Raw genomic sequence first — 17,153 nt, forward strand, 5'->3', positions numbered from 1 at the left:
GGTGCTTGTTTTTTCACGAGTGTGAAAATGCAAGCCCGGGCCAGATTTCACGGTGTTGATGTGCATCTTTACAACAAAACCCCACAAAGATTAATGTTCCGTTTGTGTGCAACTTCACCAGCAGAGGGCGTCTCTCACCCTGTGTATGCCTTTCTATGAGATCTGTTTTCATTTATCTGACTGAAATTTTAACAAAAAACCCTCACCACTCCTGACTTAATCAACAGTGAGTGCTTATGTGAAATATTTGTTTTTCTCAGCCACTTTATGTGTGCCCACAAATGACTGCAATCGGATAAATAACAGATTTATATCACATATGAGCATTCAGAACAATGAACAGCTCATTGAGGCCACTACAGCCGGACAAAGGCCCAATTAAAGATCCACATAGGGAGATCAGAGAGATGAAATGGTGTGAAAGGAGCGTCTCAGCTCCTTGACTCCTCCTGCCTGGAGAAGAAGGAGGAGGAGGAGGGGGCGGGGCTCTGTGCACCTAAACAGACGGAGTGGTTTTACATTGTGCTCAGTGTGTCAGTCAGTTCAGCGCACAGCACAGCCAGAAAGCAGCTCTGCCGGTCAAAACAAAGCCTGCCTGCGGAAGGAGGATCGTTTCTGCAGCTGTCTTTGTTGACATCAGTCTTCGGACTGCAGGAGGAAGAGCTGCGGAGCACTCGCCTCCTTTAAGCCCGATCAGTCAGTGGCGGAAGGGGACGTGATATGAGCCCCTCATCGGCTTAAACGGCAGCGCAGCCAAACAGCTCCGTGTGCAGGGGGGAGGACCAAGAGGACATTTGTACCTTTAACCTGCAGCCGAAGGCCCGAGGAAAGCGACTGAACCCGCAGCCATGCCCGGCTTCGATTACAAGTTTCTGGAGAAGCCGAAGAGACGGTTCCAGTGTCCGCTCTGCAGCAAGGCGATGCGGGAGCCGGTCCAAGTATCCACCTGTGGACACCGGTTCTGTGACACCTGTCTGCAAGAATTCCTGAGGTACGATGTGTGTATGTATGTATGCGTGTGCGTGTGTGTGCGTGTGTGTGTGTGCCCGCGCGCGACAGACGGAGATCCACCTCTTTATGGAGATACCGAACGCTGCAGCTCCGCTTGGTCTAGTTTCGGTCGAGCCTCAGTAAATAAAGGATGTGTAGGTGTGTCCTGCTCACCTTTCCTCTACGAGGTTTCACGTTGATTTGAGTCTTTCGTGCCGCTGCTGCACAGAGCAGTAACACAACGTAAGGCCTGGTACACAGCGGCTGCTCCCCCCCCCAACACACTTGTAATTTCAGGAGTGTTTTCCACCACATGTGAAATAACAGGCAACAAAAAATATTTTCTCTCGAAGAGATTGATCAGTTAATGCATGCTCTGGCAGACTTTGCTTTCTTTTCTTCATACAGTCTGCAGGTTAAGGTGATTTAGAGTTCATATCTCGTGTTGTGGTGATTATGTCCTGCAGAGGTCTCCCCATCCTGTCTGTGTTTCTGCCTGAGGGTGGCTGAGTTTGTATGTTAGGAGTCTGACCTGAGTCCAGGATTAGACAGTCCTTCACTGGTGTCAGTCAGGGGCCCCCCAGGGGACCACTGAGGGACCTTTCTGTCAGAGGTCAGCAGCATGAGAGACCACCTAACCTCGTAATCTGCTCAACACTGAAGTCTGTGTTGAGCCTCGTACAAATGTGTCTTTGTCATGTTGTTTTTAAGACACTGTCACTAATCATTACTCAACGTTTTAAGAACACTTGTTAAACATCAGATCTGTAAACAACTTACCTGCAGTTCTCACACCTGCATCAGGAAGATCTTGGGGCTCATAAACCACATCATCACCTTGTTTCGCAGCCTCTCCTCTGTGGATGGAGCCCCCGTGGCTCCTGATTTATGTCTTAATCTGGAGTTCTTAGGGCAGTAAATCATACAGCTGTCAGCTCAATCTGAGAGGTGGATGTTCTTCTGTCAGCATGGATACTTTGTGTAGTCGCTTAATCTCTGTTAAAAGCACAATTTTGCCTCGCTGTGATAAAAGATTTCTCACTTTACTTTGTTTCATGCCATTTGAAATCAAATAAGTCTTTGTTGACAAAACAAGACCTTTTAAAAACTCATGTCAACATTTGAAAACTGTCACTGATTTTCTCACAACATTTAAAACAGATTTAGAAATCATTAAGTGATCTGTCTTACAACAACGCTACCCTAAGTTTTCCTTTCTTTTTTTCCTCAAAAGCCTTTTTATTTGGTGCTATAGATTTCTGTAGCTATTCCCATCAAATCAGAAGACTTGGAAGATTATGCTTGTTTTTGTGCTTTTTACTTGGTGCTTTATAATACATACAGAACTTTCTAGATTTGTCTCGCAGATAAACTGAAACTCAAATAATAACTGATTGTTTGATGGGTTGATTGAAAAATCCAATCTTGTCAGTGATATCAGATCAAACTTTTGAATCATCCTCGCAGACATGAAGATTTGCTGCTTATCTGCATCTTTATTGACAGTTGTGTTTATGTTATGACGTGAATGTGACATCAGAGAAATATCAGATGCTGGGGTGTAGATGTCACCTGTGATGACCCACATCTGAGCATCAGTGATTATATGAAAAGATAAATGTAGAAAACAGAAACTTGATATGCTGTGTGTATAAAATCAACAGCTGCCATCATATTCCAGTGCCTAGCAGCTCTTATACAGACTTAAATGTCACATTTTAATGGTTATAATTTGGGTTTATGTGTCATAAAGATGCTGCAGTTTCTTGGTTTGTTGTTTTTCTGCAGTAAAATCATATCAATCTTACAGATCTACAGTTTCATTTAACCAATACAGGCATTTAACTTTAACAAGTGCTTAAAAAGATCTAACAATGTCTTCAGTTTTTTCTGATAAAACATGAGGACAATGAGAAGAGTTTTCATTGAAAACTCCACTTGCTTTCAGGAAAGATGAATATCTTATTTAGTGATAATTTTCTCTGCCATCCTGCGTCAGAAAAAGTCTGCTGGTGGACAGCAGAGAGGTGGAGTGATGCTGTGAATACATTAGCCGGTCGTGAGTTCCTGGTTTGCAGTGTTTTGAGTCATCAGGAAGCCTCCTCTGGCTTGCTAAACAGCAGCAAATTGCATCTGGTTGAAAAGCAAAGACAGATGAACAAAGAGGGCGAGGGAGGAATGGCGTTCCCTGCTGATCAACGAGCGGCCCGACGCTTTGTCTGCCTCATCCCGCCCGCCTCCATGCTCCTCCTCCACGTTACGCTCCTTTTTTCACTCCCACACAGACTGGATTTACAGTTTCATAACTTCACAAAGTTTTGAGTTGAGTAACTTCATGCTTGTGTGTGGCAGGGATGTCAGCAGAGGTGAGAATGATTCCTCCCCGTTTGATTAGACGTGACCAAAAGAAACCACAAATAAAATGTGTGTTACAACTCTCCGATGACGGAGCTAAGTTCTGTCCTGTGGCCGCATCAAAACCTAGTGATGCTTTATAGGTCACTTAAGGTCACTGATGAGAGGAGAATTTGGGTTCATAAGAAGGGACTAGGCTGTTATTATTGGCTTACAAATGACTGTAAATGCTGACTAAAGTCTTTATTAATTCCTTAAAACACTATCTAAATACATGAGGCGTGAGTAATGATAGAGGCACCCTTAAGCTACGAATCGCCAACACAGAATTAGTATAAACAAGTTCCAATTTTATGAAACTTTCAAAAATAGACGCAGACTCGGATTAGAGACGGTTGACTTTAGGCGTCAAAAAACAAGCTGTTTCCCACAGTCAGATTTATTATTGTGGTAGCTGTGAGATCTTAGACCAGGTCAGTTGTTGCTGTCCGAAATATTCCCCTGCCTTGCTTCATGTGTAGTTTAAAGCATAAATGATGACATCAGCAGCAGACTACACTTCAGCAGCTCTTCCGCCCTCGTGGACGCTGACAGAAGCAGTCGGCTGGCTGCATTCTCACCTCTTTAATTAACTAAGTGTGCCAGTTGAAGCCATCGAGCGTGATCATGTTTTGTGAGCAGAGTTCAACTTTATTGGGGCTGACAGACAGTAGTTGGCTAATGACTTGCCCATTGTGTAACTAGGTTGATCCTCTTTCCCAGTAATTTTTGAGGGCTGTGTCACATCCAGTCTGGGCATGCCAGTTAAGTCGGCCCACTTTCACATTGACAGCCCTGCACCCGTTTCCAGAACTTCGAATCTGTTGCAACAACATGCACAAGAATGCTGCTGCATGAAGTTACTTTCTGTAACATCCACTTAATCTGCTGACTGGTTTCACGGAAGCATCATAAACTGACACAGTAAATGACAATAAAAACACAGCTGAGGGCAGATATAAACCATTATTGCAGTGTCTCATAAGTTATAGTTATTTTTGATATGCTGTTTTAAAATGCTAAACCAAGTGTTTTGAAGAGTTAATCGTAAAGTTTTGCTTCAATTGTTCCTGTGATGCACATCAATTGTTCTTGCTATACCGTGTCCAAGTGCCTCGGTTAGCATGTGATGCTAATGTGTGTGTTTCCGCCCGGGGAGGAATGTGCAGCAGCAGCAGTCATGAAGGCTGCCCCCACTCCAAGAGAGTCATGGGGTAAAAGCAGTCCTGCCCTGCAGCTTTAACACCCTCTGCAATCAATTATGAGTCACATGCTTCAGCAGCTCAGTGCATGCTGATCAGAGCAGGCCTTTGTTTTACCTACTCTGCCTCTCTAATAAAGGACAATCAATACTTAATAGCAGGGCTTAGCACTGTGCTGCACAATGCCAGGCTCGTCAGCTTGGTTCTCCTGAGCCACAGTGTGACAGCGGTGCCTCTGTAGGGATGATGCAGTGCAGCTTCACGGACTTGACAGGGGTGTAATTGGTTTGTTCGGCTCAGGAGCTTCTTCCTACAGGCCTCCATGCAGTTGTACAGTGCTGTTGCTGACTTCCCCGGAGTCACGAGGAGCTCTAAAGTGGGCTAATGAGAGAATATTTCTCAGTTCGATTATTCACTGTCCGAAAGCCAGGAGGGAAGTTTTTTTTTTTGTTTTTTTTTTTGGTAAGAAATGGACCGTTATTCATTTTAACTTTGACACATCCTCTGTGTGCAGAGCATCTTTTTCTCCCTTCACTGATGTAGGTGATACTCACTTTTCCGGCTCTCCCACGCTTTTACCATCTGATGTAGAAGTACTCCAGCTGAACGCCTCCTCTCTTCCTCTTCTTCCGCCAGCATCTGTCTGTGTGTTTCAGTTTGTGGGAGTTGAGAAAGAAATCTAACAAGCCACCTCTTATTAAGCATTTGCAGAGTTTATGAAGTTTGTAACGTGTTAACGTTCAGCTTTTAGTTCATAAAATGTCCAGCTTAATTTTCTTTGTCTTTCACTAAAAGCACAAGAAATTAGCTCTTTAAATGTTTAGTTTTGCCAAAATAAGAACGGTATTCCATTCAGAAAGGTGAGCAGGAAATACTTGGTGTAGATCAGCTGAGTCTGAGTATTTCTACATGACAAACTCCTCAGTTAATCACCTAATTACTAAATTGTTGGATTTTTTTGTGTGATGATTGAGTGTTTCCGTACTACCATTATAGGATCTTATGCTGTTTTTAAATAAGCTGCCTCTTGGTTTCCAGTATGTGTTAGTCATACTTCTATTTGGTAATCTGCTGTGTGAGCAGCTCATTTGGTGTTTTCCTGCTGAATTAAAGAGATGGATCAATCTTTTGGAAAATATCTTCTTCTTTTTCCCTTCTTTTCTTTCTACAGCTAGACAAAGTCACTTAAGCCAAAATAGAGACTAAAAACAAGGGACAACAGTAGCCTTGCCTCTGCGGATCAGAGCGCTGTATAGAAAGGCTCTTGGGGTGTTTCTTAAAGGGCTAAATGGAGCTGTGTTGCATTAGCGCTCAATGTTGTGTATAAGTCTGCCACTTGAGGCAGCTGGGGCTTTGTGTCTCAGTGGGTATCTGTATCTAAATGGGAGCAAAGCCATGGATGGCTGATGAATTACTGCGCTCTTATTGCCATTCCCGTCCCTCTGTCCCATCACAGAGACATTCACAGACCCCGCAGGTGTCCAAAGGCTGCACAGGCGTCCTGGGTCCAGATCCGGAGTGTTAGGGGACACTTTAGGGCTCTGTGCTTCCCTGACACACAGAGAGATGTTGTGTTTAACTGAGTGAAAGTGCTCAGGCCTCTGCTCCATACTTTAAGATCTATGAAGAACATACTCGGGGTGAAAGCGCTGGAAACGGCCCAGTAGATCTTAATAGATCAATGCAGAGGCAGAGGCAAAGACACACGGTGAGATAAGAGAAACTGCAGAATAGAGAAGAGGACAGCCATTGCTCTTTACGCAGTCTAAATGTACCTGTAGAGTCAAGAAACAAACACCAGCCACCGTGATGCTGAGACACCCACACTTTTCTCTTATTCTGGCAGGGAAGTCATAAAGTTACCAAATGTTCTTGAACTTTGCACATAATCATGCTGCTGGACTTTGAAGTAACGCCTGAATGAGAAGTCACTGATCTTTAAAGTTTAACAGTGGTGATGTTTACTTCCTGAATTGTGGAAATAGTGTTCAGCTGCAGCCACAAGGAAAAATATGGGGAGTTTAGGCTTTTGGGACTAGAACTGCAACTACAGAGTGGTCTTATTCATGTTCATAAGGGGAGAAAGTCTGAGAATGTAATCCAAACAAACAACCGGAAACAATCTCAGATACAGTTTCATGAGAGAAGGAAATTAATGTTCACTGTAATTATCTATGTTTAGACAGGAGAACTAAAATGTTAGTTTTGACTTGCAGATCTTATTGAAATTAGAGTTTGTTTTTTTTAACTTGTTTCAAACAGCAAACAGGATAAATGATCGCGGGCAGTCAAATAATTAAGTTTTTCTAACGTGCACTTTGCCCCAGTTTTCTCATAAACATTTCCCATCATAGTTTGGAATAAAGAAGAGTGCAGCAGAGTGAAGGTAGATTTTATTTATTTTTTCATTGTTGTTTTTATAATAATATTCTCCCGATAGATCTTGACAGATAGATGTTAGCCAGCCTGTTTCAGGATAAGACGTTCGTCTCCTGAGAGGAAGCTGAGAGGCTTTACTGATGCAGCTGTGATGACGACATTGCCATCACTGTTTCACACAGCTGTGGCGGCTCTCCGACACAAAATAATGTCATTATTTTGTTTTGTGACAGCTGTTTGAATGTAAAGAAACGAAAGAGGGCGTTTCTGTCAGGAGGAAACTCGGAGGATGAAGGTCCACTTCACTCTCAGATGTGCATGTTCCTGTGTTTAGCCTCTCGTTGCGCTCTCAACGCTTCACTTTAAGGCGGCATCATCTGTCGATGCGAGGCAGTTTACTGCCAGCTCAGGCTTTTCTCCTCACCTCTGAAAGGCTCCTGAAGCTGATTTTGGTGTAGTAGCTGTGAGAGTTCACACAGGAACGCATCCTGAACGACGTCCTCTAAGGAAACGAAACACAACTCTCTGCCTACAGTGTCACTGCTGTTTGTCGTTATTTGTGGTTTGTTGAAGGTGACTCAACTTCACACTTGACTGACTCCAATCTATTGCAGCTCTAGCTTGACTCCATTTTACATACAGTGTAATGTGTGTTTGCGGATAAAGACAAATTTCGTCATTTGTTGCGCATTTTTTTGGTTTGTAGTTTAGTTTTCAATTGCTAATCATTTAGTGTATCTCTCAGTTCTCTGGATGTATTCATTTCCTTCATTTACTGCCATAAACTCTGCCATGCTGAGCTTAAGACACAATATAAAAGTATCTTATATCTAAAGGGGTGGCTAAGGCCCTTTGCGCAACAGATTTGACTAAATTTAAGAAACTCCTTAATCTTAATTAAAGGATTTAAGGACAAGACTTAATTCTTTTGTGCAAAATTTTATTTATTTATTTTAGTTTTTTCACGAAGGACACCTTCTCTAGGACTTGGAAGATTGGAAGTCTTCCAACCGGCCCCAGGTCTTCAGCTCATCATTTTACGCTTGATTGTAAAAGTTAGCCCATCCCAGACTTGAAAGAAAAGCTTATCACAACTTTTCTTTGATTTTTGTCGCTTTTTTCTTTTTACATTTGTTTGCAGGTTTGATGGGGCAAAAAAAAAATAAATAAATAAATCAAAAAAACAACCACTTGTTTGTAAAATCGGGACCTAAAAAGTTGATTCCTATGGAAAGTTATTATGATATTGTTGCAACTGAGGCTACACCTACCTGTTATGTGACGATACTAATTTAACGTAACAAGAGCTGCTCATTAATTTGTCACATCTATGTAAGGCTTATCCTACATTAGCCGTCACTGGTCATTATCATGGTCATATTACTGCATGCATGCAAGGTTGTATCAGCACTGCTGCTGAGTGAATTATTACAAATGAATTAAACTTTTTTATTACTGCTGTTTTAATTGATCCTTCTGTTTAAAAAAAAATTAAGTACCTCTGGAATGTGCATGTTTACGATTCTGTTATAACCCAGTTATGTCATTGAATAAAATATTGTTTGGATTAAGCAAACTGTTTCAATATGAAGTCGATTAGTGCTGTTTGATGGGAGAAGCATGGAAAAGTCCAGGTGGGAAACAATCCGCCCAGAGATTTGTCAAAAGCTTGTGGAGTCTTGTGACTGCTCATGTCTTCAGGTAACACTGAAGACTAACACTGTCAGTGCAAGTTTATGGTTTTTGTGTTTATCATCCATCTGTGCATGTCTGCGTCACGTTTCCAGCTAAACGCAGTAAACAACGCAGATTTCCTTGCTGTCAGAACACTGAAACTTTTCATTGCAAAGCAGCTGGATTCTCACAGATTCACAATCACTGGGGAGAAAGATTATGGCCTGTTTTTAGATGTGAAGATGAGCAACAGTTGCAGGACCTAAGATGGTTAATGCAGATCAACTTCAGGTTCACTGGAACTGAAGAAAATGTATTATTTGAAAGAGGAGCAAAGCACAACTGTTCAACCCTGAATGAAGGTGATAGACTGATAGTGGCTGCCTTTTCCAGACATATTCCAGTGTCAGCCTCCTATTTGATTTAGTGTAACAAATATCTTGTCCTTTTGGATTTCAGAAACATGAATTAACCTCTATCTTAACTCACAGAAAACATAGGGCAGAGCTTTGTAAATCTCCTGAAAGGCGTTTGATTCGACCTGCTGCTGGTGATAGATCCATGTCTGAACAAAACAGCAGCTCTCACAGAGTGGGAGTGTCAGTTCTGGACATGCTTCGACTTGCCCTCCTCCATAAGAGCTCCTTTAAAATGAATTCTGCAGCCTTTTGGGCTAAACAAAGGCGTAAAACATTCCAGCTATGCAGCAAAGCACCTTACCCTTTGCTCAGTGCGCATGCTGGGGCCGAGCTGCTCAGCCCAGCCCTGCTGGGAACACAGCCAGTTGGCTCAAATCTGGAAAGCATGGCTAGTGCTTACACGTGCTCGGGTATGCATACTATGTGAAGCAGCTCAGATAAAGGTGTGTTTATCACAGCACATGCATGCACTCTTCCTGTTCCCGCCGCTGCAGCGAACAACATGCGAGCAGAGGCTTGTAATAAGAGCTGATTCTCAGCGTTCAGCAGCAGATATTTTACAGGATGAGTTTTCAGCACTCAGCCTGCTGACATCTGTTCTCTATTGTACTAATTGACTCCTCCCTTTAGAGCGTGTTTGCATTGTGCACAGGTCACTGAACAGAGCTAGTGTGCATGCTGCAGCGCACATGTTTAAACTCCCACAAGAATCATTCCAGCTTTCCAATTCGAGCTTCAAAACTCGAGCTCACACATGGCCAGAGCAGTCAAACGCCATCGAGCTCCCACTTTGTGCGGATTAGTTTGTTAACAAATAATTTCTAAGAAACTGCACACAACAGTTTCAGCTTTTGAGTTTGGAGCTTTTCTTGCGTGTAGATATCTTATGTGACAGTCAGTTTTGGGTGGTTTGTTATCATTTTTCTTTTTTCCTAACTAAACTGTTAAGAGGTGCACTGATCAGTTGATAAGTTAACTTCCCCAATTTCTCCCTTGTTTATGATACTTAGCTACTTAGCGTCAGATCAGGCTGAAGGAAGTTGTAGTTGAGCTATAGTTGTTTGATGTAGAAAATGATTAGAAGAAGATTAATCAAATAAAAAAAAAAATAGAATATCTACTTTTTACAGTCAAACAACCACATTTCTAATACCAACTTGCAGTTGTCAGTCAGGAGCTGAATTTCAAAGACTTACTTTGATGATAAAACTTCTTAGATTCTTATTTTTGCTCATTTTTTTTGTCCAACTCTTTTTTACCACAGAGTGACAAAAATGCTCCAGTGCAGTCTCTTTCTCAAAGCATATTCTTTTACCGCCAACACACTTGAGCACCAGTTTAAACCTAAATGGCCCCTATTGTATCAGGAAGTTGTCTTGGCTCTGCCGTGGTTCCTGAGGTGACAGTCAGGCATGTGAGGAATCTGTGTCCGAGGTCTGACAGCAGGGCAGCTGGAGCGGAGAGCGTGGGGAATTGGGCGAGTCGCTGCAGAGGCACCTGTCCCCAGTGAAAGGCTCCTCTGTAGAGCCAAACAGGTGTCGGCAGAGCAGTTAAGCCCTTCACTTGAAGCGCACACATTCTGAATTATAGTCCTTTATCCAAAGAGGCCTCCGTCAATGTTAGGGTCATTGCCCAGTTGCCTTTCCGCCGTCCTCTTTTTTTTTTTTTTTTTTCAGTGATGAAGGCTTCCTTCCTGCCAAAGTTCTTCCATCCTCCTCTCTTGAGCTGGTGTGTTAACTGTGGTGGTCCTTTAACCAAACAGCTCAATGACTCCCTTGTTGTGCTCACAGCTCCTTTTCTGATATGTCAACATAGCCTTAATTCTCCAAACTGCCTTCTTCCTCCCTCTGAGCTGCAGATCTCATGAAAGGGAAGCACAGGAAGGCTCCCGGTCAGGTGCACCTCCGGATGGATCGGCCCCCTTGTTCTGAATGAAGTAATACTAGTTTTACAGACTTTCTCAGCTGGCCAGCCAAGGGAATAAAACACAATCAGTTGAATGAGGAAGAAGATTAACAAGAGATGATCTCACTTTTTAACAAACATTGTTGCACAACACCTGGCAAATCACAGCAGCACTTGAGGAAAACCTCTACTTATTCAGCTGACTTGCTGCTTGAAGCTTTACCTTGTTGTTGCATAGCAGTCAAAGCAATGCAGCTTTTACATTCTCTGGCAGAAAGTAAAAGCGCTCTTCCCAACAGAAAAGGATTCATCATCATAAGAGTTGGGTGACAGATGGGTCTCTATTTGTTCTAAATTTTCCCATTGCTCTTTTATTCAACAATAGAAAAAATCTTGTCATTTATCTCATTGTTGCTCCTAGCAACAGGGGCAGGTTTCAAGAATCGAACAATGCAGCCGAGGCGTTTTGAAACAAAGGAGGCGATTTGACGTTGGCACGTCGCCTCGCTGAACAAAGACACGGCATCCACGGAGCAGAGAAGTGGACAACTGCAAGAGGCAGTCAGTCACAGGAGGGCATGAGCATCCGGGGGGGGCGTCTCACTGTGTTGTTTTGGATTTCATCAGATGTATTTTTCAGATCCAGACTGAAAAGGAAAGTCTGGAACCACAGTGCATCTAAGGTGCTACTATTACACCATCTTATAAAACAAGCCCTGAACAGGGTTTATTTTGTGTTTTTTTGTGAATCAAACCAGACATTTATGTGTGATCACTGTCAGCCACATAAACCTAAAAAGCCCTCACCATCCCTGCCAGTTACCATGACAAAGCACAGAACCTGAAATTGTCGTCGATGCTGACAAGTCAGGAAAAGGAGCTTTTCCAAGTAAGCCGGATGTTCACGTTATGCAACGCTGTTCTCTTCAGAGAAAAAGTGATGAAGGTGTGCAGCATCGAGGAGGAGTGTTGAGACGAGGTTGAGACAGAAAAGTTTTCAGTTTCTCTTCCTGAGAGGAACTGGAGTTACTCACGCCACATCAGACCCACGAGTGAGCCTCCCGCATTCGGCTGCTGTGAAAACACTGAATCACAGAGTGGCAGGTCACGCTTTGACAGGGGAAAATCCAAATCATTAACACACCTACTGTCTGCACCTCTATCTGTTTGTCATGACCTCAGGCACTTTCTGGAAAAGTTTGTGCGATGCATCAACAAATGGGCTTATCAGTTTGCCAGCATTTAGTCAGTGAGGTTGAGGCATTGTGTTGAGGCATTAAACTACTTTATGTATCAGTGACCCTGTAGGATTGGACTCCTTGTCTCTGGCTAAATAATGGATGCGTCACACATGGAATTTCTCATTTTTTCAATGATGTTTATTGGGCGCTGGACCATAATAACTCCCTTACACTGAGAAGCTGATAACGATTTACCCACACCTGCTATTTCACACACATGGCAGGTCAGCTCGAAAGGTGTGACTGTGCTCATTTGTGTGTGTTTGCGTGGTGTGAACTACTTATCTATGAAGGACAGGAAACAAAGACAGCTGGTTACTGATGGCAGAACAGAAAAGGCCGTTGGAAAGCATTGACCTGCTGAGGAAAAACAAAGGTGGACAATCTTTTTCTTCATACACCAATGCAAATATTTGAGTTTGTGGTTAACAGCCAGTGGAGTTGATACACCAATCAGTGCCATTGCAGTTGTTTGCTTTTTTGGGGGGGGATTTTCAGTATGGAAGTCATGGAGAGAATTCTCAAATGCTTTTGATACATACGTTGATCTAAACTTCAACAACCTCCACATAGTTTCAGCCATAGACATAGTTTGAACTTTGTGTCAAAAGACTTTCAAACTTACTTTCTAGTTTTTTTTATATCCTTTTTTAATTATCTCTGTTTGAGTTTTATGCTTTCTTTTGCCCACTTCTGAGTTTATGATGTATGTGTATTGCTTTATCAGGAGCTTTTCAGCTAGATTGTTATTGGTTTTTCACACTCTGACTGTCAATGCACAGTGATAAACAGAATTGGAACTATGAACCTCAGAGTGCCCTGAACCATCTTATAGTCTTGAGCAAAAGAACAATTGTGGGTACTTTTTAAACTGCGAGACTTCCCACAGTATTTGGTTGGTGGTATCTTGTTCGAGCCGTTGTTTTGCCTGTAGAGAGGCACTTATCAGTGGACAGATGAGGCAACAGTGCTAACCACCACACCTCTGTGCAGCTCATTTTATATAAACACAAATTGTAAATAGAAATAAGAAGAGAGTCTTTTCATGGTCAAACACTTACATTTGTATTTGCTCACAAAAGACGCCCCTTGAAACGCCAAAGATAAATCACATTTTGTAGCATCCAATGTGCAACCTTTTTGAACATTTTTAAAACTGCAAAATTTTAGGTCTGATTTGCTATTGTTGTTTCATCTACTTCCCCACTGTAGAGGATGAACAGGTGTGCGACCTGTGAGAAGAATTATCTGTTGTGCCTACATGCTGCAGTTGCTCCCTGGAGAAGGGGTGATGTAGAAATGAAGCATCATAGTGATTGTGGGTCATTTGCTTCTACTTCATAACACAATAAGTGTCCTGTATTTCAGTCTGGCTGCAGACGCTGGTTTGCTTCCCCCTTTCACCTTGTTTTGCTCTTACTCTGCTCTTTATATTTTTTTATGGAGTGTCAGTCTGCAATAAAAGAATAGTTCTAATTGAAGGGTGATGAGAGCTGTTTTTGTCTGATTCTCTGCCCCCTCAGTACGCAGCAGATCTGCATGCATTAAAAACAACAGTCCTCTTTGTCCAGTGTTGGCTCTGAAATTGAGAGCCAACTCCATAAACGAGTGAACCAAAGACCTCTCCAACGTATTGCTATAAAGAAGAGATTTATGATGAGAGCAGCGTCCCATCCTCCCTTCCTCTGCTGCCATGAGCTCATGCGTCTATAGGTGCTAAATAGTAAAACTTTAGTGCTCAAAGTGGTCTTTGATTAATGTTGCGCCTCTGGTGGCCAAGCCTGAAATAAATTCTCTTTAAATTTGAACTGTTCATCTTGGCTTCTTTTGCGGTTGAAAATGAAATTGGAGGTTTTTAAAGTCATAAAATGTAACCCACGCAGAGCAAAATGAGATCATTACGCAGGAAAGATGTGCTGTTAGTTCCAGCTCACAGTATATTATTCGTCTTGTCTTTCTTAGATCCTAACTCACCCTGAAATCTCAAATTAAAGTGATTATTTATGGCAAAAGCCTAAATTATTTGACATCATTGATGATTTTTTGATTACTTAATTGTTATGAAACAGGATTTATCACAGTATCACATAGATTCTTCATTAAACTTACTCCAGTCATGGTTTACAGAAGTTCTACCTGGTTGCTTCAACAGTAACGTGGCATTTAAATCTTAAGTTGATCCATTGTTAATGTCATTTCTCTCTGATTTCTCATCTAATATTTAAACTAAACGGAGAAAGTGTGCTCAAACAAATTGTTTTTATAATAGAAAATATGCTTATCTCTGGATTTATTGGGCATTAACCTCCTAACCTCCCTGTGAACCATCTGTCAGATGTTCTGACCAGCAACAAAACCTGGACTCAGTCAGGTGATTATAAGCTATGAGATGGGTTAGAGTTACACCGGAGGATTGATACCACATTGGCTAAATATGAATCTAACCCAGCTTGCAGCTTTGTTTACGAGAAAAGCTAGCCTGGTTTTGTGCAAAGGCTTTAGTACGGATTACGCAAACAACATATTATGTAGTTAGTTTGTGAGCTTTAGAGGTGTTAGTAAGCAGATTGTATACTAAGCCAAACTAGCAGTTTCCCTGTTTGCAGTCTTCTACTCTCTGGTAGCTTTATTTAACAAACAGATATAAGTATGTGCTGATTAGTTTAGTTTACACTGGAAGAAATAAAGAAACAGTTAGCTTAACTCAGCACATCAACATCACTAATTGAGAGGTCACATCCTTTATATCTATAATCTGGGGCTGTCACAATATCTGATTTTCACTTCATGAAGCATTCACGATAATGACACGATCACAATGTTAATTCATTCATTAAAAAACACCATTATCAGATGAATTTGTGTTTGTTTCTTGAGCTTATTTGTGTCTCCTTCTTTTGACAATTACACTCAAAATGGGAAGTAAGTAAATTTTAAACTGTACAAACACCAATCTGCACTTAATGAGGTCTGGTCTGATCCTATTATCATATGTGAATGATCAATGTGGTATCGATAATTCATTCTTCCGATTTGGAAGAGTTGGTAACATGCAGTTATCACACTGATTAAAAGTGCGTCTCATATCTCTTTTTTACAGTTTGTACAATAGCTTGAAGCATGCTGCTGCTTCCTCACTTAATCTGAATTAATGCTGTGATTTCATGCTGCACTTCTCGATGATTGTGACTCCAGTCACTGGTCCTTAATGCTGCTCTATGGAAAAATGTTGCCATTACATTTGGCATACCTCCTCTCCTTTTTGCATTGTTTTGGCAATCTCAGATGCCCTCATTTCATCACAAGTGTTCATGAGCTTAGTGTTGCAGGACCACTGCACAGTGAAGCCAGCCGCCATCGCTGCAGATAGTTATTTTCATCAGAAATCTGCCTCTTGACATGTAGCTATAATTAGACCAGCCATCTGTGATTAAAACAGCCAGAATTTACATGTGCATGGAAAAAAACTTTTATTGGATCTAAGTGGTTCCATTTGTTGCTAAATAACTGCACCCTCTTGCTGTTTCAAAGCATTTGAATCCTCACATTTGTGTGAAAGTGAGTAGTAGAATGGTTAGTGGGGTGTTTCACACCTACTGAAACCATGACAGCGGCTTTTAGCACTTCTTCACTGACCAGTGGGTCCTTGTCACATGTGTGACATGTTAAAGCTCAGGACTTTCATTGATCTCCAGATGCAGGCCTCCACCCACCCAGCCCTGCACAAACCGCCCTTCAACCAGATCAGACATAAAGCCTCTCCTTTCAAGCCCTTCTTTCCTTTCATGTACGTAGTGCAGGCCCTCGTCTGTGTGGATACGCCTCCGTTATGGTGGTCTATCCTTTTTCGCTGTGTACTGCGTGGGTGAGGGTGACCACACTCATGCATGCATGAGCTTAGCTCCCAGTAAAATTGATGGGAGTTCTCTTTTTCAGCCCCCACCCTGCACCCAGATTAGCAGCAGTTAATGAAAGTGGATTGATTTTCCTATATTTTGTGCACACAGCATATAATCAAGGGGACAACACTGATCCGGAAAACAGAAGTTTTCTATTATATTTGCTGTTTTATTTATTTTTACACACACCTGACAGCTGTTTTCAATATTTTTGGGAACATTTTGCACTTTTTTATTATTTTATGTCACACTGGAGACACTGTGTGCAACCCGACAATGTCAGATATTCATATTAAATATTAAACATTTCTATTGTGGTTAAAGCTTGCTAAAAGCACATGCACCAGACTGTTCTAAACAGCTGTTCTTCATAATTATTTCCTATTCTTAATTTCAGCTAATCACAACTTTTTCAATCTGCTACAGGTAAAGATGGTTGAACTTACAATCTTTGGGTTCTTTTAGGCTTCCAGAAGTTGGCTAATCAGAAGATTGTAGGTTTTTCGGGAGGGGGAAGGCTTAAAGAGAGAAGCGCTAACGTTTCGTGTTTCAGATAGAGCAGAGCATGACCAAATGGGGGGCATAAATGGCCTGTATAAGATAAATAAGGATCAGTGTCAGTCATGCAGAGCTACTCTAGTGAAGTTCTCCAGTAAAAATCTAGCTCTAGAAATTACCGAATAAGCCACCTTAAAGGATAGTTTGGGGTTTTCTTTAAGTGGGGTTGAGTGAGGTACTTATGTGTAGTTAGTACTTTACCTGTAGTAGGCAGTGGTCAGAGCACCATCTGTTTGTATAAGCAGGAAGGAATGCTAATGGGGGGCCGAGCTAGCAGCTCCCGAGAGCAGGGAAACAAGAGCACTGAGTTTTTGCCATGTAAGACAACTCAAACCTCAAAAATGTCATGGCAGTTCAGTAAACGCTACATTGCAGATTATTTTTTACAATGCGTCAATGTTGCATCAGACTGTTGTTTACTTTGTTTCTATTTTCTAAACTGAGTAATATCCATGTCGCTCTGCGTCACCTATTGTTTTCTGCTGCTAATCA

The 17,153-nt window shown here is 41.9% G+C and overlaps 1 protein-coding gene across 1 annotated transcript in view; it reads left to right on the top strand.

The window, feature by feature from the left end:
• The first annotated feature begins 503 nt into the window (after positions 1 to 503).
• Positions 504 to 17,153, top strand: part of traf4a (tnf receptor-associated factor 4a) — a 37,059-nt gene continuing 20,409 nt past the window's right edge. The window contains exon 1 of the mRNA XM_072392201.1: positions 504 to 991. Within this exon, the coding sequence (XP_072248302.1) occupies positions 849 to 991 (143 nt within the window). The 5' untranslated portion in view covers positions 504 to 848. The remainder of the gene's footprint in view (positions 992 to 17,153) is intronic.

This window comes from Leuresthes tenuis, unplaced genomic scaffold, assembly GCF_036924035.1.
Source record: "Leuresthes tenuis unplaced genomic scaffold, fLeuTen1.0.hap1 SCAF_9, whole genome shotgun sequence".
Taxonomy (NCBI): domain Eukaryota; kingdom Metazoa; phylum Chordata; class Actinopteri; order Atheriniformes; family Atherinopsidae; genus Leuresthes; species Leuresthes tenuis.